Source organism: Dicentrarchus labrax, unplaced genomic scaffold (genome assembly GCF_905237075.1).
Source record: "Dicentrarchus labrax unplaced genomic scaffold, dlabrax2021, whole genome shotgun sequence".
Taxonomy (NCBI): domain Eukaryota; kingdom Metazoa; phylum Chordata; class Actinopteri; family Moronidae; genus Dicentrarchus; species Dicentrarchus labrax.
Genome location: NW_026136709.1, coordinates 179,024 through 201,651, shown reverse-complemented (window position 1 = coordinate 201,651; position 22,628 = coordinate 179,024). Strand labels below are relative to the sequence as shown.

The 22,628-nt window shown below is 41.2% G+C and overlaps 1 protein-coding gene across 1 annotated transcript in view; it reads left to right on the top strand.

The window, feature by feature from the left end:
- Positions 1-22,628, top strand: part of cubn (cubilin (intrinsic factor-cobalamin receptor)) — a 139,345-nt gene that overhangs the window by 81,448 nt on the left and 35,269 nt on the right. Inside the window, exons 33-47 of the mRNA XM_051410208.1 lie at positions 49-165; positions 265-378; positions 698-826; positions 981-1,113; positions 1,561-1,766; positions 2,844-3,025; positions 7,465-7,657; positions 11,672-11,869; positions 13,389-13,535; positions 14,366-14,556; positions 16,418-16,586; positions 17,558-17,732; positions 19,232-19,410; positions 19,656-19,865; positions 19,950-20,090. Coding sequence (XP_051266168.1) covers positions 49-165; positions 265-378; positions 698-826; positions 981-1,113; positions 1,561-1,766; positions 2,844-3,025; positions 7,465-7,657; positions 11,672-11,869; positions 13,389-13,535; positions 14,366-14,556; positions 16,418-16,586; positions 17,558-17,732; positions 19,232-19,410; positions 19,656-19,865; positions 19,950-20,090 — 2,484 coding nt within the window. The remainder of the gene's footprint in view (positions 1-48; positions 166-264; positions 379-697; positions 827-980; positions 1,114-1,560; positions 1,767-2,843; positions 3,026-7,464; positions 7,658-11,671; positions 11,870-13,388; positions 13,536-14,365; positions 14,557-16,417; positions 16,587-17,557; positions 17,733-19,231; positions 19,411-19,655; positions 19,866-19,949; positions 20,091-22,628) is intronic.

Below are 22,628 nucleotides of genomic sequence, written 5' to 3'. Positions count from 1 at the left end.
AAAGTCAAAGATGATGACCATGTAATTTTGTTTGTTTAATTTTAACAGCTTGTGGTGCAACCATCATAACAGATGACGATGGTGGGGCCATTGCATCACCACGGTATCCAGAACTATACCCACCCAATCAGAACTGTAGTTGGATCATCAGAGCACAGGAACCATGTGAGTTGCGCCAGTCAGCCCTCAGACTAGTAAACCTTATTGTAGTATACATGGTGTTATACACATGTCTTTTAACCTTTGACTTATCTCTCTGGCCAGTCAACCATGTGACCTTGTCATTCACTGACTTTGAGTTAGAGATGATCTACTCCAACTGCTCCCATGATGCTGTGGAGATTCTGGATGGCGACAACTCCCAGGCACCTTCTATAGGTGGTGATACTGTCTACGTGTGTGTACGTGTGTACGTGTGTACGTGTGTACGTGTGTGTGTGTGTGTGTGTGTGTGTGTGTGTGTGTGGGGGAGAGAGAAGGCTGGGTTTGTATGCCTGCACTGTCTGCTTTGTAAGATTATTTTTGCCTGGGCATATTTTGTTAACAATAATCAGGTAAGCTACAAATTAGTGATAGAGTATGTGGTGAAACTACTGAGCTGAATTTGTTTGAATGTAACAAGTCACCACCTTGTTCAATTAGTGAAATCATGTTTGGACATAAATTCTATTTCAAACATAATGTAACATTTTGTCAGGGCGCTACTGTGGCTTTGAAGTACCTCAACCAGTGACATCATTCAGTAACTCTTTGGTGGTCAGCTTCATCTCTGACCAATCCGTCTCCAGAAAAGGGTTCAGAGCCACCTACTCAGCATCCACCTCCAGTAAGACATACCAAGATGCACTGCTCACAGTTCTAGCTGGACACACTTAGAACTGGTCACTGCACATTCAAAATCATTCTCATGCGCACACACACACATACTCACAGGATCTCTAATAACTAATCAAGAACAAATTCTCACCTCTTCTGCACAGGTTGTGGAGGAGAGCTGGTGATGGAGAATGGTGCATTTAACAGTCCTAACTATCCAGATGCTTATCCGCCTAATGTGGAGTGTGTGTGGACCATCAGAAGCTCACCAGGGAACCGTCTCCAGCTCTCATTTATGTTAGTCAATTGAAGTGTGAAGGTTCATTCTTGACTTTGAAAACCTTTCTGACAGAGAGATCTTTTTGTCTGCATTTATCTGTCACTCAGTACAATTAAAAACTAATTACAGTATATGTTGGCCAAAGAACAAAAATCAAAACAAATATCCGCCACATTTTCTCCAGACTCTAAACAATAGTGGTATTGGCTGCAATTTGCTATTGCTCTTTTATTACATAACTTATTTGTAGGACATTGGTGGTGTAATCTTAAGGTTATTTTAAAAACCAGTCTTGATTTTTTTTAATGCTGACATTAAACAGAGACAGTAAAAACCAACTAAGCTGGATAGTGAAGATTTCCAGCAAGATGACTGGTTCCATTGCCTGCTTGATCACTTAACTTTAAGTTAAATGTTTCACTTGAAGAACAGTAAAATAGCATTTTCTTTTGTGTTTTGTTTAGTATGTTTCAGCTGCAGGGAGATTCTGGCTGTCAAAATGACTACCTGGAAATCAGAGAGGGCAACTCCACTGGGCCTCTGGTTGATCGTTTCTGTGGAAACTTGCTACCCTCCAACTACACTTCTGTGATTGGTCACATCCTGTGGGTTAAGTTTGTCTCTGATGCATCAATTAGCGGAGCAGGATTCAGAGCCACCTTCTCACATTGTGAGTGTCTTCGTGTGAAGACAATTCACTAGTCTTGTTTTTATTAATAACACCATTATTGCTATTTAGGCAAATTATCTATTCTGGATAATAATACTTTTACTTTTGATACTATAAGTATATTTTGATGCTAATAGTTTTGTACTTAAGTATCTTACTGATGTACCGTAAAACTTAAATTAATAGCCCTGGCTTTTCTTTGCTTCAATCACTGAATTCAGTCTGCCTTTATTTTGAACAGGCATCAATATGGGAAAGGCCTTTAATTCCTTTTGCACAAAAGATGGGAAATACTATCAAATTGTTTATTCAAGCCATTATGAATATTGCTTGTATAGAAATTTGGCTATTGAATATAAATTATTATTTTGAATTACGAATCATTCATTTGGTACTTTGGTGGCCATGGTTTCTGTTAAATCAACTGAATGACTGAATTTTGGAGAATCTCACTGATTTTACAATGTGTAGCATGTCCAAAAAATTTAGATCTGCGTAGGCAATCTAAGCATCTTAGATTTTGCTCAAGCAGGCAACCTAGCATGCTTTAAGAGGTTTTGCACATGCAAATAACTTCTATAATATCTAGACCAGGCCTCTAATTGAGGCCTTTTTTGTCAAAACACGTAGCCACACCAGTAAAGGAGACCTGGGCTTGAGTCAAATTGTCAAAGAACTAGGTGTCCTATGTCTTTTTTTAAACACTTTTCCTTGATCTCGATGGAAAATTTCTTGACATCAAGAAAAGATATAAAGGAGAATTCATAAGGACTTCTGAAAAGACAACCACTGGGCTGAGAGAATCCAACTGCACTTTACTACGTAAAGTCCTTTGCTCAGCATTTAGAGAATTCAAAGAACTTTTATCATGGCTGCCACTGAAATATACTGAACCCTCCAAAGCAAGAAAATACTTTTCGACTCGGACCCTGCTTTTAATTTAACTTTTATGGTAATAATCTTTACAATACATTGTAAAACTGTGTTTATTCCTTGGTTGAATTATGTTAAGTCTGAAAAGAACTCAAATTGAGAGAGATTGAGAACTCTAATTTTGACTTCCTCATTGTTTCTCAGTGTATGGTAATGATGTGGTGGGGGAGTTTGGTCAGATAGCATCCCCACTTTATCCCAGAACATATCCCAATAATGCCCACTACCACTGGACAATAACTGTGGAGGGAGACAGCTATGTCCAGATCCGCTTCTTGGACATGGACATAGAGGACCTGTATGACTGCTACTACGACCAGCTCAAAGTAAGATTGTGTGTGCTGTGAAATCACATTAATTTCAACCATTTAGTCCAAGTGTATTGAAATGCAATATATTGTTTCACATAGGACCTTATCACAACAGTAATAAACTGAGTCACACCGGCTGCTTTAAATGGGACCCAGATACATCAGATCATTGATTGCAAGATGCAGATCAAATGTTTTTCAGTTGATAAAATACACTAAAGCAATTATCTATGCCCGAATCACCGCACTAATGATGTTCACTACAACAGCAAGCTCAAGTCATCTAAGCTAGACTTACATTCTAGTTTGTCATTATAAAACACAAGGTTTTACAATAAAAATAAAGTCTCTTCACACTACACACATACACCAATCAGCCATAACATTATGACCACTGGCTAGTGAAGTAAATAACAGTGATTATCTTGTTTTCATGGCACCTGTCAGTGGGTGGGATATATTAGGCAGCAAGTGAACGACTTTGACAAGGGCCAAATTGTGATGACTAGACGACAGGGTCAGAGCATCTCCAAAACTGCAGCTCTTGTGGAGTGTTCCCAGTCCACAGTGATCAGTACCTATCAAAAGTGGTCCAAGGAAGGCTGGCTTGTGTGGTCAGATCCAACAGACGAGCTACTATGGATCAAATTGCTGAAAAAGTTAGTGCTGCCTCTGATAGAAAGGTTTCAGAACACGTTGTTGTGTATGGGGCTGCATAACATTATGACCAGGTTGCCCAGGTGGTCATAAACAAAAGTTGTGCTTTTGTAAAAGTGATAAACTTGTGGTTTCGTACAGAAGTCAGTGAGGCCCAACCCCGCAGAAACACTTCAGCACTCCAGCAGTTGTAGTTGTGTTGCTAGCTAGCTAACTAACCAATCTTCACTCTGTTATGCTGAGAGTTAAGGATTGATTGACAGGTGAATTTCATGATATTATTGGTTGACATCGGTTAGTTCGTGCTTATGTAAGCATACGTTACATTTTTTTTACAAGAAGACACAATGATTGGAATTTTATATAAAAATACAAAACGCTTGGCAGTGGCAGCAGCGTACCAGATGGTGATGGAATAGGTGAGGATGGTAGTGTAGAAGTATACATCATTGTCTTTGGCAGGTTGATCTTCCTCAGCGGCCTCAGGAAGGACATCCTCTGCTGGGCTTTGTTGGTGAGGGAGCTGATGTTCATGTGGGTAATGATGGTACCCAGGAAGCGGAAGGACTCCACAGAGTCATCTGGGGAGTCACACAGGATGATGGGGGCGGGTGGGGCTGCCATCAGTATATGAATCTGTGTGAATAGGGTGAGTGTGGCATGTAGTGTACAGCGCATTGAGTGGTCGTAAGACTAAAAAGGCGCTATATAAGTACAGTCCATTTACCATTTACCAGGGATGAGCCAAATGAGGGTGGTGTCATCCGTGAACTTCAGGAGCCTGTTGGCTCTGTAGGCGAACTGCAGGGGGTCCAGGAGTGAGCCCGTTATGGCTTTGAGGTGGGAAACCAAAAGGACTCACTCCTCCTCATTTCAAAGACTTTATGACCACAGAGGGGAGGGCGACAGGTCTGTAGTCATTGAGTCCTGTGGTCATTTGTTTGTTTGGCAGACGACCACCCACCTAGAGCCGAAGGGTCTGTCCTAGGTTTCTACCTTTTAACAGGCAGTTTTTCCTTGCCCCCGTCGCCAAGTGCTTGCTCATGGTTGAGTCTCTGTAAATGTTATAAGGAGTTTGGTCTAGACCTACTCTATTTGAAAAGTGTCCTGAGATAACTTCTGTTATGAGTTGGCGCTATACAAATAAAATTTTATTGAATTGAAAATTTAATTGTTTTTTGGGGACAGAGATGATGGTGGAGGTTTGAAGCAGACTGGCACATGACATGTCTCCAGTGAGGTGTTGTCAGTCAGCACCGGAGACAGCTGGTCAGCGCAGTACTTCAGGGTGGATGGGGAGACAGAGCCTGGTCCTGCTGCTTTGTGAGGGTTCTCCTCTGAAAGAGTCTGTTGACGTCCCTCTCCTGGAGGCAGAAAGTCATCTCTGTGGTGGAGTAGGGGGGGATTCACAGAGGTGTGGAGATGAGAAGTGGCTCAGGTTCCTGCTGAGCTGGGGGAGGGGGAACTGGTGAGGGGTGTCACGGGGGATGGTGTCAGGACTGTTCCTTTGTCTGTCAAAGCAACAGTAGAACTCATTCAGCTCGTTTGCTAGGCACAAGTCGTTGATGGAGTGGGGGGTTTTAGGTTTGTAGTTGGTTATCTGTCTGAGGCCTTTACAGACAGAACTAGAGTCATTAGCTGGTGTTGAAGTTTCGCAGAGTACTGTCGTTTAGCTTCTCTTACTGCCTTGCTAAACTTGTACTTTGAGTCCTTAAACCTGTTCCTGTCCCTACTCCTGAACGCTTGTTCCTTCTGCAACCGTAACTGTCTGAGTTTGGCTGTGAACCAGGGTTTGTCATTGTTATAACTCACCCTGGTGCATGATGGTATACAGCAGTCCTCACAGAAGCTGATGTATGACGTCAGAGCCTCTGTGTACTCGTCCAGACTGTTTGTAGCAGTCCTGAAAACATCCCAGTCAGTAGAGTCCAAACACGCCTGAAGATCCTCCACAGCTTCACTGGTCCACTGCTTTGATGTCCTCACAACAGGTTTGCAGAGCTTTAATTTCAGCCTGTATGTAGGAATCAGGTGGACCATGACGTGGTCAGAGAGGCCCAGTGCAGCGTGGGGGACGGCATGATATGCTCTGCTGACTGTAGTGTAACAGTGATCCAGTGTGTTCTCCTCTCTGGTCGTGCATTTAATAAACTGTTTATATTTAGGGAGTTTGTGGCTGGGGTTACCTTTGTTAAAGTCACCATGGACAAGAGTCCGGGTTAGTCCGCTCCACACCCAGTATCTGGTTGGCCAGCATGCGCTGTGCCTCCTGCACGTTGGCCGGCGGTGGAATGTAAACAATTCACAGGGGAGTAAAAAGGTTCACAGTTTATGAAGAAGGATTCCAGATTAGGAGAGCAGTGTTGTTGGATCACTGTCACATCGTTACACCAGCCACTGTGTAAAAACAGATTCTTCCACCCTTTGTTTTGCCACAGAGTCACAGAGAGTTCTGTGTCACAACCCGCTCCTAAAAGTTGGATGCCTGCCAGCTGCAGCGCAGAGTCCAGTATCGATCCACGTCTCCGTGAAGCATAAAACAGAACATGAAGAAAAGTCTCTGTTTTTCCCCAGAAGTAGCTGAAGTTCATCCATTTTGTTGCACAGTGAACGCAAAAGTTGGAGAGAAATATTCCAGGTAACAGTGTGCGATGTCTGTGCTGGCGGAGACGCATGAGCATACCGGCACGTTTTCCTCTCCTCCTGCGTTTCACTGCATGAGCAAAAGTGAGCACACCTTTGACCACAATGTCCAATAATTCAACGGAAGAAAGGAGAAAAGTGGGAAAGAGTTCAGCTGGAGTTGTTCCCCTGATGTTCATGAGCTCTTCTCTAGTGAAAGAGCTCCGGGTATCACAGCCGAAAACTGAATTAACAAACAAAAAAAGAAAAAACAATGGCACCAACACGCAGAGGTGGCCGTTTCTGGCACCATCTTGAATGTTGTCAACCCAGTGTTTCCAAATCCAGCCATGAGCATGTTCACATAAAAGGGGCAATATTTGCCTCATTTGACCAATCACAAACATAGACAAGTCTACTGGCAGCAGAGCAGTATATTTTACAAATATAGAGCAAACCGAAAAGCAGCACAGTTGCAGCTGCCAAATGCAAGGAGGACAGCTGGCAAAGAATTGATGACAGTGTGAATGCTTAAATTGAAGGGCTTATAATATCACTGCCCTTTCATTTACTAAACAAATAGATCTGACTATAATTACACTTGTGTATTCCATTAAAATGTGTTACAGCATCGTCAGGGAACGCTAAAGGCCATTGCTGGTCTCTGAACAGTGAGATGCTCAAACAATCAATGACTCCTCAGGGTCTTCTCATTGATGTAATCTTGAGGTTTATGCCATTTTTTAAGATATTTGATTGGTCGGGAAGCGGTACTTTGGTTTTGTGCTCTTATCTCAAACATAGCCTGTTCCAGCGCAGGTTAGGTGTGGACTTTGCAGCATAATTCTGTTATGATGATATAAGAAGAGAACGGCCATCACTGAAAACCAAAGGTTACTCCTGAATTTACCTGGCTAACCCCAAATCCTGATTCATACTACAGACCTCTGATACTCAGACAACACAGTTCTACCTGTTGCCAGGGATGGGTGAAGACATAATAAAATACAAATGCTATTGTTGGTCTTTGCTACATTTAACACTAAAAAGGCTTCTCGTCACCAAACCAAGGGTCACTGTACCTGTGTCTTCTTCAAACTTAAAAATGTCCTGGTGAGAGCCATTGATGTGATAATAATTAATCCATTCTGTCCTTAATCCTTGTTTCTCTCCAGATATTTGACGGCCCCAGTGTTCATTACTACCCCATCGGGACTTTCTGTGGTCTGGCCCTGCCCCCTCCCATAACAAGTTCTGCAAGCAGTGTCACCCTGCAGTTTCAGTCTGATTCAGTGGTGGGTGGACAAGGCTTCCTTGTGGAATGGACTGCTGTCCAGGATTCTGGACCACCACCCACTATCACACCAGGTCAGACAAAAGCATTAATTTTTCAATTCAATTCAATTTTATTTGTATAGCCAATTCATAACAGAAGTTATCTCAGGACACTTTTCATATAGAGCAGGTCTAGACCGAACTCTTTATAACATTATTTACAGAGACCGAACAGTACCACCATGAGCAAGCACTTGGCGACAAGGGCATGGAAAGACTGCCTGTTAAAAGGCAGAAACCTAGGACAGATCCTTCGGCTCTAGGTGGATGGTCGTCTGTCTCGACCAGTTGGGGTGAGAGAGAGAGAGAGAGAGAGAGAGACAGAGAGAGAGAGACAGACAGACAGGTGCACAGCAACAACTGGGGACAATAAGCAGTGACAATAGTGATAATAGTAACTGTAGTAATAATAATAATAATAACAATAATATCAGTGATATTAGCAATGGCAGTCAAGCAGGACCGTGGTAGGAGGCCCCACCACGATCCATGAGAACCTGCAAGACGAGAAAGCACAAGAACTCTTGGGAAGAAGTCAAGTTAGTAACATGCATTAATGGGACATGAATGAGTGCAGGAAGAGAGAGAGAGGAAGAGAGGAGCTCAGTGCACCATGGGAAATCCCCCGATAGTCTAGGCCTATAGCAGCATAACTGAATGAATTGTGTAACTAAATGAATTGTCTTGGTTCCACACAAGACATAATAAAAGTCCTGTGTTTGTTTGAGCAATCTATCCACCCCACCACATCCATATGCAGACTTTCCTGGTCTTTATCTTTGACGGTGGCCATATCCAGAAATGATACTATGCTAAAACCAAAGTACTGGTCGCCCGATCGTCTAGCATCTAGCATAACTAAGGGATGGTTCAGGACTCACCTGATCCAGCCCTAACTATAAGCTTTATCAAAGAGGAACGTCTTAAGCCTACTCTTGAATGTGGTGAGGGTGTCTGCCTCCCGAACCACAACTGGAAGCTGGTTCCACAGGAGAGGAGCTTGGTAACTGAAGGCTCTGGCTCCTGTTCTACTTGTAGAAACTACAGGAACCACAAGTAGCCCAGCATTCAGAGAACGTAGTGTTCTAGAGGCGTAATAGGGTACTATGAGCTCTTTAAGATATGAAGGGGCCTGACCATGAAGAGCTTTAGTTAAATGACAAATCCTGATCAAAGATAACTCCAAGATTCCTGACAGTGGTGCTAGAGGCCAAGGTAATGCCATCTAGAGTAACTATATCTTTAGACAGTGAGTCTCTAAGGCTTTTGGGGCCAAGAACAAGAATTTCGTTTTTTTCTGAGTTTAACATCAGAAAATTGCAGCTCATCCAGGATTAGACCCTTTGAGTCCTTTTTCATAAACAGCACAACCTATAAAACTTGCATACTATATACTACTGAACGAGAATTAGAGGCAAATTACAAGGAAGATGTCACAATATGCCTTTAATCTTTGTAAAGCTAAAAGTTGATAGATTTATGGGCGTTTCATCTGTTCGATCTATTTATCATCATTCATTCATTCATTTATCATACAATTTCTGCCAATGGACATACAGAGGATCAAGGGGTACAAAATATAATTCAATCAAGTTGATCCATTGATTTGGAAATGTAGTCCATCTCTAACAATCAAATGTACTCTTATAATTTTCATGGGTTGTTAAATTGAGGTTGAGTGTGTAATGTGTAGGAGTATCTATTGTCAGAAAGGGAATGTAATATTATAATATATGTGTATATTTACATATATATAGGTATATGTAAATATACACACACGTACATATTCCAAACACCCAGTGCTACCAACAAAACAAAACAACAGCAACAGTAACATAAAAACAAACAAAAAAACAAAGCGCAATAATACACATGCACATACATATACATATTCACTGAACAAAATTATAAATGCAACACTTTTGTTTTTGCCCCCATTCATCATGAGCTGAACTCAAAGATCTAAGACTTTCTATATGTACACACAGTTGATCAGGTTGTTGATTCTGGCCTGTGGAATGTCGGTCCACTCCCCTTCAATGGCTGTGCGAAGTTGCTTGATATTGGCAGGACCTGGAACATGCTGTTGTATACACCCAGCATCCCAAACATGCTCAATGGGTGACATGTCCGGTGAGTATGCTGGCCATGCAAGAACTGGGATGTTTTCAGCTTCCAGGAATTGTGTACAGATCCTTGTAGCCGTGCACTATCATGCTGCAACATGAGGTGATAGTCGTGGATGAATGGCACAACAATGGGCCTCAGGATCTCGTCACGGTATCTCTGTGCATTCAAAATGCCATCAATAAAATGCACCTGTGTTCGTTGTCCATAACACACGCCTGCCCATACCATAACCCCACTCGATCCACAACATTGACATCAGCAAACCGCTCACCCACACTACGTCATACACGCTGTCTCCCATCTGCCATGTACAGTGACAACCGGGATTCATCCGTGAAGAGAACACCTCTCCAAAGTGCCAGACGCCATCAAATGTGAGCATTTACCCACTCAAGTCGGTTATGATGACAAACTGCAGTCAGGTCGAGACCCCGATGAGGACGACGAGCATGCAGATGAGCTTCCCTGAGACAGTTTGTGCAGAAATTCTTATGAGTGAACTTATGAGTTATGCAAACCGATTGTTGCGGCAGCTGTCCGGGTGGCTGGTCTCAGACGATCTTGGAGGTGAAGGTGCTGGATGTGGAGGTCCTGGGCTGGTGTGGTTACACGTGTTCGTGGTTGTGAGGCCGGTTGGATGTACTGCCAAATTCTCTGAAACGCCTTTGGAGATGGCTTATGGTAGAGAAATGAACATTCAATTCACTGGCAACAGCTCTGGTGGACATTCCTGCAGTCAGCATGCCAATTGCAAGCTTCTTCAAAACTTGCGACATCTGTGGCATTGTGCTGTGTGATGGAACTGCACATTTTCTGCGTCGAGAAATTAGCATTAAAAGGCTTTTGATAGTAAAGGTTACAGACTGCTGATATTGAATAGATGAACCAGACAGTGATCAACGAGCCCCAAGGCTGATTAAGGCCGAGTAATAGGCCTCCTTTACTGTGGTGTAGCAGTGGTTAGAGAGAGTATTAGTATCCCTGGTGCGACACTTTCTATGCTGTGTATATTTTGGAAGTTCATGTCTAAGGTTTGCTCTGTTACAGTCCCTGAGAACAATGAGCAGGGAGTCTGGGTGTTTTTTCTCCATGTTTGTTATCTGCTCAGCCAGGTGTTGTAACACCTCACTACTACACTGGCCTGAGGTAGGATGTAAACACCAACCAGAATAAACAAGGAAGACTCCTGCAGTGAATAAAAGGGTTTGCAGTGAATGAATGAAGTCTCTAAGTGAAGACTACATGATTTGCTGAACACTGTGAAATCTGTACACTAACCTTCATTAATGTAAAAGCAGATTAGGCCTCCCCTTGTTTTCCCTGAGAGGTCCATTACACGGACCCGCTCGGAGGAATTGAAATCAGGCAGGTGGAGTGACTTCTCCCAGATGTGCTCATCAAGCCAAGTTACAGTGAAGCAGATCTGTCGATATTTGTTTTGTTTTGTTTTTTTGAGGAGCAGAAGTTCATCTTTGTTGTTGGCCAGAGAGTGGACATTGGCCAGGTGTATTGTTGGAAGTGCAGTATGAAACCCCCGCTGTCTCAGTTTAACAAGCACTCCGGCTTGCTTCCCTCTGTGTCTCCAGCGAATCCCATAGAGAGCTTCTACTGATCCAACGAATAAGTACGGAAAAGTCAATGAAAGTCAGAGCTATAGTTTGTGCAGTGGAAAGTCCAACGTTTAAAAGCTTTTCTATGGCATATGTGATCAGAGAAGGAGAGCAAAAAACAAAACAAATAAACAGAAAGTCTAAAAGTACTAGAGAGCGCAGTATGGAGGCGACCGTCCGTGGCACCATCTTGTTATCAATGTGTGTATTGCATTGGACTCAGTGATGGACAGGCACATCCCTGACTGTCATACTTTTTTTGGCATCGCATGAATGAATGAAGTGGGTTTTTTTCTGTGTACATCAGGTGCATGTGGTGGAGTGCTAATGACAGGAGAGAACCCCAGCTTCCTCTATTCTCCTGGCTGGCCTGAAAACTACCCTCATAACCAGGAGTGTACATGGTTGATACATTCTCCAGACTCAACTGTAGAGTTTAACCTCTTGTTTCTGGACATGGAGGACTACCCTACCTGCTACTTTGACAGCCTTGTCATCAGAGATGGTAAGCCATAAAACCCAGCAGGTTTAAAGACAGTTAAAATAACAAAACTTTTTGCACTCAGGTAGCTGTTGATGTGGTATTTAGTGCCAATTTTGTCCAAATATGTTTTTTCACTACTCCTCTTCCTTTAAGCAATTAGAATGAAACTGGTTACGCAACATATATGGACCAATCCTAAAAAAAACATTTGGGCAGGATTTTTGATGTTTCATATAGATTTGAAATTATAAATTTTTAAACCTGTGCCTTAAAGTTACATTTTAAATTAAATCTCATTAGATCAAGCTATTGTAACTGAACTTGGTGCGGATGTTCATATGCCATGCCAGATTTGGTTGGCATTATCTAGGGTCATGACTTAGGCACTGCATAACATTTGGTAATGATTGATTAAAGTGGCCATCAATTGTCACAACAAATCTAAATTTCTAGACATTTCACTTTTTTTTTTTTTTTAATTGTGATTTACAAAGCAGAATTTTTTTCAGCACATCCACTGACCTGTTGTGCTGCAACCTATGGTCATTCCATCACTGTTTTGTTTTTTTTCAGAATATGCTAAAATCAATTAACATGCTTATCTCCAAAATTCTTTGTTTATATGCATATGCTACCAAAATTGACAGAGACATTATTTGGATTCAATATGTTTTCACATGTTCCAAATGGTATTCAGATTGAGGTGACGATGAGTCCGCAGTGATATTTAATATCTCGCTTCAATTTGTACTGTAAAGTGATGGCTCGATACTGATACCAATGCTGCAACCTGGAGTATCTGCCAACCAATTTGATACCATCTTTTTCTATCTCATAAACAACTAAATTGTTAATGCATTTGTATGAAGGCACTTTGCTTAACCTAGCAACCTTTAAAACATGTTCGTAAAACTATGAAAGGAATATTATATCATACAGATAGCCCCCAACATAACTCATTTATATAAACCTTTTCACACATAGCTTTTAGCAGCATTTTTGATTGGTCAGCAACATTCAAACATTTAAAATTAAATGTAAATAAATTGTACTCAGCTTTTACGCTTTTTCATTCCATGAGATTAAAATAACTCTTTCTCACATTCTATTCTCGTTTTTTGCTTCCTCAATCAGCCAATATCTGATAAGCCCCCTCTCACTCACTTTGAACCTTCCGGTTTCATGCACAAATTCTGCACATATCTGCCTGTATTTTACAAACACAAACAATACACACAAAAACACTGATTTTGAAGATTTTGTGAAGATTTATTCACTTCACTCTACACAACAATGGATTTATGATATAACATATGATTCTGAAATTATACATGTTTTAACCTGTGCCTTTAAGTTAAATTTTACAAACACTCATAAATAAAATTTGACTTCAGCTATTATAACCAAACTTATGTGTTATGCGTGTTTGTATGGTAGGTCGCTGAGCAGTTTTTAGTGACAGCACCATACTGTTGGGGTAGATCTGTTTGTTCTTCTGGACATTTTACAATTCCCTTCTGTTTGCGTGGTGTGTTTCCAGGTGCAACCAGTCTATCGCCTGTGCTGGCTAGTGTGTGTGGTCGTGACCTGCCAGGCTCTTTCCACTCAACAGGAGACTCCATGTTCATCCATTTCTCCTCAGACAGCAGCGTTAGTGGCCGAGGCTTTAATGCCTCCTACTCCAAAGGTCATACACCAGGAGCAAACTGATAAACATCATATATTTGTTACTCTCAGTATTCTAAAATTCTCAGTGTTCTCAAAATTAACTCCAAACAGTAAGTGCCAGTTAAAGACAGCAATTTCTTTCTACCGTGTGCAGCAGTGACATTGACACAGTCCATGCTATTCTTTTGGTTCAACCATTTTAACCCACCGTCAGTCATTTTTCAAGCACTGTTTTGCTTATATGCAATGGTTATAGATGAGACCCCAAGTTTCTCTGATTCAGGTATCAGTAAGGAATCTTGGTGCATGGTGGTCAAGCTCCAGATGAGATGATGACTTACTCCCCCATAGATAAAGTAATGTTACAGTGATCAAGACATGAAGATATAAAATCATGTTATTATCAATTTACAACAGTGTTTATTTGTTTGTAAAATTGTTTAAACCACTAATGGAATTTGCAGCATCACAAACTGATTCATGGAATGTGACAAGGAGGGAGAGTTGGTAAGATTTTAATTGAACCAACATAATTTATCCAAACTAAAAATGATTAATATAAACATTAGGGTGTGGAGATCATCAGTGATCAAAGCAATGCATAGATAGTTAGGTATATGCTATCAAGGTGACGAATAGTGTAAAAAGAACAGAAGAAGATGCAAGGTGGATACCTACTTCCAGTATTTAACATCCATTTGAAATTCAGTGCTAGACAGTAACTATTTTTCCCATGTCATTTCCCTTTTTTCCCCATATCTCCTGCTTTTTTCCTGTCTTGCTTCCACTACTTTACAACAATAATAATATATTGATAAAGACAATAGTAAGAATTTCTTGACATTTCAGGTTGTGGTGGCCTCCTGCATGTAGACAGGGGTGTGCTGAGCAGTCCCCGCTATCCCCAGAACTACATGCCTAGTCTGGACTGTACATGGCATGTAATGGTGACGCCTGGCTTCAGGGTTTCTATCACCTTCCAGAACCCCTTCCAAATTCAAGGTTATGGAACTGGATGCAGTGCAGGAGACTACCTGGAGGTAAACAACATATGGATAGTGAAAATGTTTATATTATGAATTTAAGTTGTGAAACCAGATGGTAAATGGACCTGTACTTGTATAGCGCCTTTCTAGTCTTCCGACCACTCAAAGCGCTTTTACATTTACCACATTCACCCTTTCACGCACATCGAACACATTCATACACATTCACATACACAGCATCCGGAGCAATTTGGGGTTCAGTATCTTGCTCAAGGATACTTCCACATGTGGCAGGAGGAGCAGGGGACGACCCGCTCTGCCTCTGCACCACAGCCGCCTAGATCTGTCCTGCTATAAGTGACAGTTTAGTTTTGCAAGTTAGCATCAACTTTAATTGATTACAAGTAGTACTGGTACTTTTTTTTAAAAAGTTTTTTTTTTTGGCTTTTGTTGCCTTTATTTAATAGTGACAGCTGAAGACAGACAGGAAAGCGGCGCAGAGAGAGCTCCCGAGGCAAAGCTTGGGAGCAATTTGGGGTTCAGTGTCTTGCTCAAGGATACTTCGACATGCAGCAAGAGGAGCTAGGGATTGTTACTGACAGTATAATAATGTCTTTTCACCTGGAGGACAGAAGACACAAAATCTTTATTGTGCAGGAGTGAATGGTCAGAATGCTTGCGGGAGTGAGCGGGAGTGGAACACACACACAGTGGGCGAAAATGGTCAGAAATCTGGATTAAGAAAACAGTCCCACACAGGGCACACACAAGTGTGTGTGTGTGTAAGTGTCTGTGTAAGTGTGTAAGAGAGAGAGAGAGAGAGAGAGAGAGAGAGGGGTTTTGCATTACTGGTAGCGCTGACGACCCATGTACTGAGGCTGAGGCCTTCCTGCAGCGGCCCAGGGTTCGAATCTGCCCCCCTTTCCTGCCTGTCTTCAGCTGTCACTATCATAAAGGCAATAAAAGCCCCAAAAAATACTTTGAAAAAAAAAAAAAGAGATAGACCATCCATTCTTTCTCTCTGTTTTGGGGAGAGAACACAGATACTTGAAATGAATGAAGGGAGACATCTATTGTCAGTGGTTCCCAACCTGGGGGCTGGGACCCCCACAAGCATCAGGGGGACGAAAACACTAAATTTGTCAAAAAAGAAGTCTAATAAGTATTTGTGACTGTTAAAATAAATAAATAAATGTAATACTTCAAACAGAGCATTTTGTAAAATTTTCCTGAAAATATATGGAAAACTGATCCCTGAAGTAATCTGCTCAAAATTCACCCAAATTGCTCATTTACACAAACTTCCTGCAATTATTGTGTTCGTATTTTATCAGTTGTTCTCTACTGTTATTATTATGCATTGAATATAATATGAAATATTTATAAAATATGTAATTAAGTTAGGGGTTGTTAGTTTAGTCAATGATAGAAAAATTGTCCCTCAAGGAAAACTTGTAGTGGTTCCCTGATATCTTGTCCCATCAAGCTTAAACAAATTTTCCAACATATGAGCCTAGTTACCTCTACTTAATATGTGAATCACCCAGGGAGATTGAAATGTCTGGGAGCTCCGTAGAGTGAATAAAGCATCTTAGGTGAGACAATAAATGGCTTCAAGACTGAAACAGCAATTCATTACTTATTACTGTGTTAATCCTGACAGGGTAAATCTCAAAAACTGATTGTTTCTCCTCCTAATAGAAATAGCAAACAAACATTCATGTATCTTGGCATTTCAAACAGTGGATTATAAAACTTGTTTTACACTGAGGAGTAAGTGTTAAAAAACGCCTCATGTAAAAAAAACTTCCTTGTCTTTTACTTCTCTCTGTCTGAGGTTTTGCACTATTAATGACAAAGTTAATTGTTTATTTCATTATTCCCAGTAATTCTTCATTCACTGTTGTCTCCACAGCTCAGGAATGGTCCAGATGGTTCATCTCCACCACTGGGGGAGCGTGTCTGTGGTTCAAGTCCCCCGTCCCTCCTCCAAACTACTGACAACCACCTTTTTATTCACTTTGTGTCTGATGCCACTAATGAGGGGAGCGGCTTTAAGTTGACCTTCGAAGCCCACAGTCAGGGTACAACCACCACTATTTAGTCTATCATACTAGAACTCATCACATATCATATCGGCTGGTGTTTGTACAAGCAGGAATGTTTATGCAGTGGGGTTGTATGAGATACTTTTCCATAGTCAGTATATTACCTAAAGTAGATAACAAAAGTTTGATGGCACTGTGAAGTAGTGTTGGATCATGGGAGTTGCCATTGCTGCTAACTTCTCCCATTAGGAAACCTTCAGTGTTTATTGTGTAACTGGGAGAATAAAGCAGTTTAAACTTAAAAATCTGTGTTTCTCCAACCCTAGTGCACAAACGAAGTCCGAGACAAATTGCTGCTAAGGTTAGCTCAGCTTGTTTCGCTGATAACTTAAGATCTAGAAATCCTTCATCTGGTGAAAATATATACTTAAACATTTTTAAAGATTTAAAGGTTCTGCTGGTAGATAACCACAACACTGACGCATGCGCAAAAGAGATATGAAGCCAATGACAGGCGACTGGTGAAATGCACCATTACTGGAATAAAATCACAGATTTCTCTGGGGTTGAACATTGTTAGAAACATTTCGGATAGTTAAAGTACACAACTCAACAACACATATAACATAGGTCTAGTGTTTATAGACGTTTTAATGCGGAAATGTCACATATTATAACATAAAACATAATACATACATAAATTGGGCCTGTGACAGGGGAAATAGAAATAGAAAAAATAGACAGGACGAACACCTTAGACAGAGAGAGAGCTGAACATGGAGACAATTTTATTTTTTTATTTTACCTAACCCAGATAAGTCGATTGACAACCAATTCTCATTTAGAATTACGACATGGCGGAGAGGAAACTCATGGCAGCTTCCATTGTGGCACAGATGTCTGGTCGTGATAGGGATAGGAAGGATATGGGCTTAATAAGCATAAGTAATCCTAGTCAGTACTGCAAAGTGGTCCGATATAAAGTTATTCTTTCTCTGTTTTCGCAGCATGTGGAGGCTTCATTGAGCTGAATGATAACGATCCTCCAGGATATATCACTTCTCCGAACTATCCTCAGAACTACCCCCAGAACATTGACTGTATCTGGGTCATTACTGTGCCCAATGGAGAAGCTGTCCAAATTGACTTTGAAGATGAATTCTACATTGAGCCCACTGCCAGGTACAGCTGCATATTTGTCTTCTGATTGTTGTTCTACATTTGTACCTGTTTACCTGTTTATGACTGCATATATTTATTTTATTTATATATTTTAGTGAGTGTACAGTATTTGGAAACTGAACATACTCTGTCTTTTCCTTTTATTGTGCTTTCCTTCTCTGAAATTCATTTATGTTAATCAACCTATGTAAAGAAAGTTTTTATTTTAAAAAATCCAACTTGTTATGACTCCCAACTCGTCAAATATGGTATGGAACTCTTAAAAATATGAACCTGTAGATGCCTCTCTAGCAATATTTTTGGATGTGCAGGGCTCTTCAGTTAAGTTAGTAATAACAAATATGCAACGTTCAGTTAGACTCCTAAAATAAATCTTGCATGGTTAACAGTTGAACTTTGGTTAATTCTAAGCACAAAAAAACATTTGGTTAGGTTGAGGAAAATGTTGGCAAATTACGTGAAGTTACACTATTACCTGACTTAAGTATTTTATGTAAATTAACTTACATACCTTACTTAAAGCTGGAGTATGGGACTTTTACAAATAAATATCCATTACATTCAAGCCCTTCCCAAATGCTGATTAAGCCCATCACTGCCAGTACTTCTCTGTACTTCACAGTATACAGAGTATATAAGTCTGTGGCAACATTCCTACGCTGGAGCACTAGTATTGATGGGTTTTACATGATAAATGGTAAATGGTAAATGGACCTGTACTTGTATAGCCTTTCTAGTCTTCCGACCACTCAAAGCGCTTTTACACTAAGTACCACATTCACACAGTGATGGCAAAGTCCATCGAACAGAAACTAACATTCATACACCGATGCACGAGATTGGGAGCAATTTGGGGTTCAGTATCTTGCTTAAGGATACTTCGACGTGTGGCACCAGGAGCCAGGGATCGAAACCACAACCTTCCAATTAAGGAACGACCCGCTCTGCCTCTGAGCCACAGCCGCCCCCAGCAATGTTTGCCAGAGCTGAAGAGGGGAGGCTACAGCAACTGCAACTACAGCTTAGTGGAGCGATTGATCCCACACACACACACATCCACTTGTTAGCAGGGAATATTTATGCTGGTATTTTAAAATGAAAAGGGTTTATCTACTCACCAGTGGAAAAGGCCCACTTTTTCCTGAGAGATTAGAGTTTAAACCACAGATCACCCGTTCTATTGATTAACCTCCAACAATTTATTTTACAGGGGGACCTGCAGCTGCATAGTTTGAAGCGTAGGGCCAATATCCACTCGCCATATTTGACGAGTTGGGAGTGAGAGCGAGCTGAAAATTCATGTGAAAACTTATGACTGATGGATATGAGAATTTGGAGACGTAAAATGGGGTCATGGGCTAAACATTGTTAAGCCTTGTCCTTAAACCTGAACTGTTTAAAAACAATGGTCATGTGTATTTAAAAAATGTAAGCAATGCTTTTGGGATTATGACCAAGACAAGACATGTTTTTAAAGTATTCATTCATGTATTTCTCAGCTGTATGTATGACTACTTGGAAGTGCGTGATGGTTCAACTTCCAACACTGACTTAATTTCCCGGCTCTGTGGCAATACCCTACCATCTACCCAACATTCAACAGGCTCCTCCATGCTGCTCAGGTTTCGTACTGACACCAGTGTCACACACAAAGGCTTCAAGGCAAAGTTCTCAATAGGTAGGCAGTTTATTACATCATTAGTAGGCACAGTCATTAAACACAATCTGAAGATGGTTTTCCAAATCCACGGATCTAAACTTTTCAAATTCTACATAGAAGGTTTGACTACAGGTTTTAGGTTGTTTTGCTGTACAAAAATTGGAAACTAATCAGATGCGGTAAAAATTACTTTTGGTATCCACATCAGGATTGTAAAACAATAAACATTCAAACACTGATTTTGTAACTCAATTTCCGTACAGCAACATGTGGAGGTACCTACATAGGTCAGAGGGGTACAATCCATAGCCCTGGTTTCCCAGAATCCAACTATCCTGACAGCTCCAGCTGTGAGTGGTACCTGGAGGGGCCCACTGGCCACTACCTCACTATCAGCTACGGGAACATCAGCCTGCAGACTACTCCAGAATGTTCTGCTGACTATGTGGAGATCAGAGAGTACAATGCCTCAGGTGAGCAAGCCAGGGGATCAATTCTACTACTCTTGTTGTGTCTTTAGAACTGACTAAAACTAAAAATACATTTCCTGTGTGTAGGGCGCCTACTGGGCCGACACTGCGGCAGTACACTCCCTGCTTCAATGGACACGTCTGACAGTTTTGCCTATGTCAGGTTTGTCAGTGACACTAACGAAAATGCAGCTGGCTTCAGTCTGTCATTTGAAGCCAGTGTTGAAGGTATGAACATTTTTTAAAAGATTATTGAAAAGGATTGTTTGTTCCAGGATCACAAGCTACATTCCCATTTTACCAAGTTAACGCTTTACCACAACTTTTTCTCCTGGGATTGATATGCATCTAGATCGGTATGTAATCAAATCATCCAGACCACACCTATAGGCTAAGCTGCGGAGCCCTGCCTCTCCAAATCAGAATCAGAATTAGGTTTATTGTCAAGTAAGTTTTCACGTACAAGGAATTTGCCTTGGTACATTGGTGCATAAGAATCACAATGAAGCGTAGAAAATAAAAAAATAAAAAAATATATATATATAAAAATAGAGACAATAATAAGGAGCCTATATATACAAATATAAAGAGTGAGATAATAGGTACAAAATGGCCAGATATACTTAAATACTACTAAATAGACTTAAATAAGGTACCGGTGCTACGACCCGAACGATTTTATAGAACATACATTCTATAGAAATTCCCTTCAACTACTTATATAAATGATCATGTAATGGTTTCAGTTGATTTAAAGGTGTTAAAGTAAAGACAAACTTCTTACCTTTCTAACCATGTATCGTTTTAACCACTTACTTTTGTCCCGTCTTTACTAGAGTCGGTAAAATGATGCTAAGGGCGGTGATTTAGCCGTGTGCCAGGTGTTTCCTGAGCTGAACGGCCGCATTCGCTCGCTGTAAACATTGAGCGCTGCTGGTGTTGTGGGGGTATTAAGTCCTTCCTGAGTTTGACAAACTAACATCAACACATCTGGGACCGTACTTCCCTTCTTCAAAATAAGATACAATGCTTCAACAACTCTAATTTATGCAGCAAAGCTATACCGCCACCTACTGGATATTTTGTTAAACACTTCTCATTTCAGTCACTTGTAAAATACAAGCTGATGCATTTAATTTATCAATTATAGACACATATGCTGAATGCACATATAACAATTACCTGTAATACACTGCGGAGTTAGTACAGTATATAGTAAAATATAACAAATAATTGTTCATGCATAAAATGATATTATTTAATCAAAAAACAAATCACTGGAGAAATTGAAAAATTTTATTAAATAACACACATTTTGACATGGGTTGTGGCAGGTGGGTGGGGTCTTATGACCCTTAGCTCATTGCCGACAGATCTCCTGTAATAGAGAAAAATCTGCCTTCAAGGGTCCAAAGAAACTCATATCCAGAGGCTGCAGGATGTGTGTCCATCCAAAACAAGCAGCAACGGGTGCTCCTACGTGGCAAACTTCAGAAAATGCCCGACAAACCACTTCCTAAACAGCTCACTGTCCATGTACCCTGCCGTTGACTTCCCGTAGAGGGCGTCGGGGACCCCTTCCTTATTATAGAGGCCCGCTGGATATCCCCCCTTATATATGATAAAAGGGGGGAAATCCTCCCCAGGCAGGCCAGGACGGTGATGTGGTCCCTGGTCCCCTGGGCTTGCCTATAAACATGTTAGGTCCCCCGAGGCACGATGATTTACAGTTGTAAATTTGATGGGGTTTCTCCCTCAACCCGTGGTCTTCCAGGGTGGTTGCCAGTAGATTGAAGTAGTGTTCAATCGGCCCCCTCTTTGCACAGGATGCCCTCCCACGGTCAGTGATGTCTGGGCCCTGTGGGGTCCGGGAAGTGAGGCGATGATGGTGCCTTCTTCTAAAATTGAGCCACCACGTCTGGCCAAACTTTCCCCTTCTTGCATCCGGGTGACGCTGATTTAAAATGGCCAGAGCGTAGGACTGTACTGAGGACTGAGGCTTCGTCAGTGGAAACCCATGACTGACAGTAACAGTACTCCACCAGGGAATTCTCATCTTTAGGGGTGAGAAGTGGTGATGCACACAGTCAGAGGCCACCCTTAAACTGACTCGGTCACTCAGGCTTGTTTTTGGGACCCCAAACTGTTTGGCTGCCTGCCCAAGAGTCTGCCTGCCTGCTTTTACCTCCTGGATGGCCTGTCCCATGGCCTCTGGGGTCAACTTCCTCATCTTCCTCTCCCTCTGCAGCAGCTGCCTGATGTTAGGCATCTAAAAAAGGCACATCATTTTTTTACAGTCAGAAATTACAGTAAAATTTGTATAGGTTTTTTTATTCCATGTTGCATCAACAAGCACAAATGTATTTACCACATGCATACACTATACATACTTACCTTGAACCAAAGCAGAAAAACACCATAAAACACAACCCCTAACCAAACCGTATACATTAACTCCCCCCCCAAACATTCATCTACCACACCCACACCCCTTGCCTACCTTACGTCTCTCTCGTCTCGCTCTCACATCTCTTTTCTCTCTGTCTCAATTCAATTCAATTCAATTCAATTCAAATGGCTTTATTGGCATGACGTAACACTGTACATATTGCCAAAGCAAGCGTTTGGAATGAAAAATAATAACAATAACAAAGGAAAACAATATTTACAATAAATTAATTATAATCTATACTGTTGGTAATACTGTAACTATGATTGACTCAATCAAAATCACAGTCACAATCAATCAATCTCAGTCAATAAGTA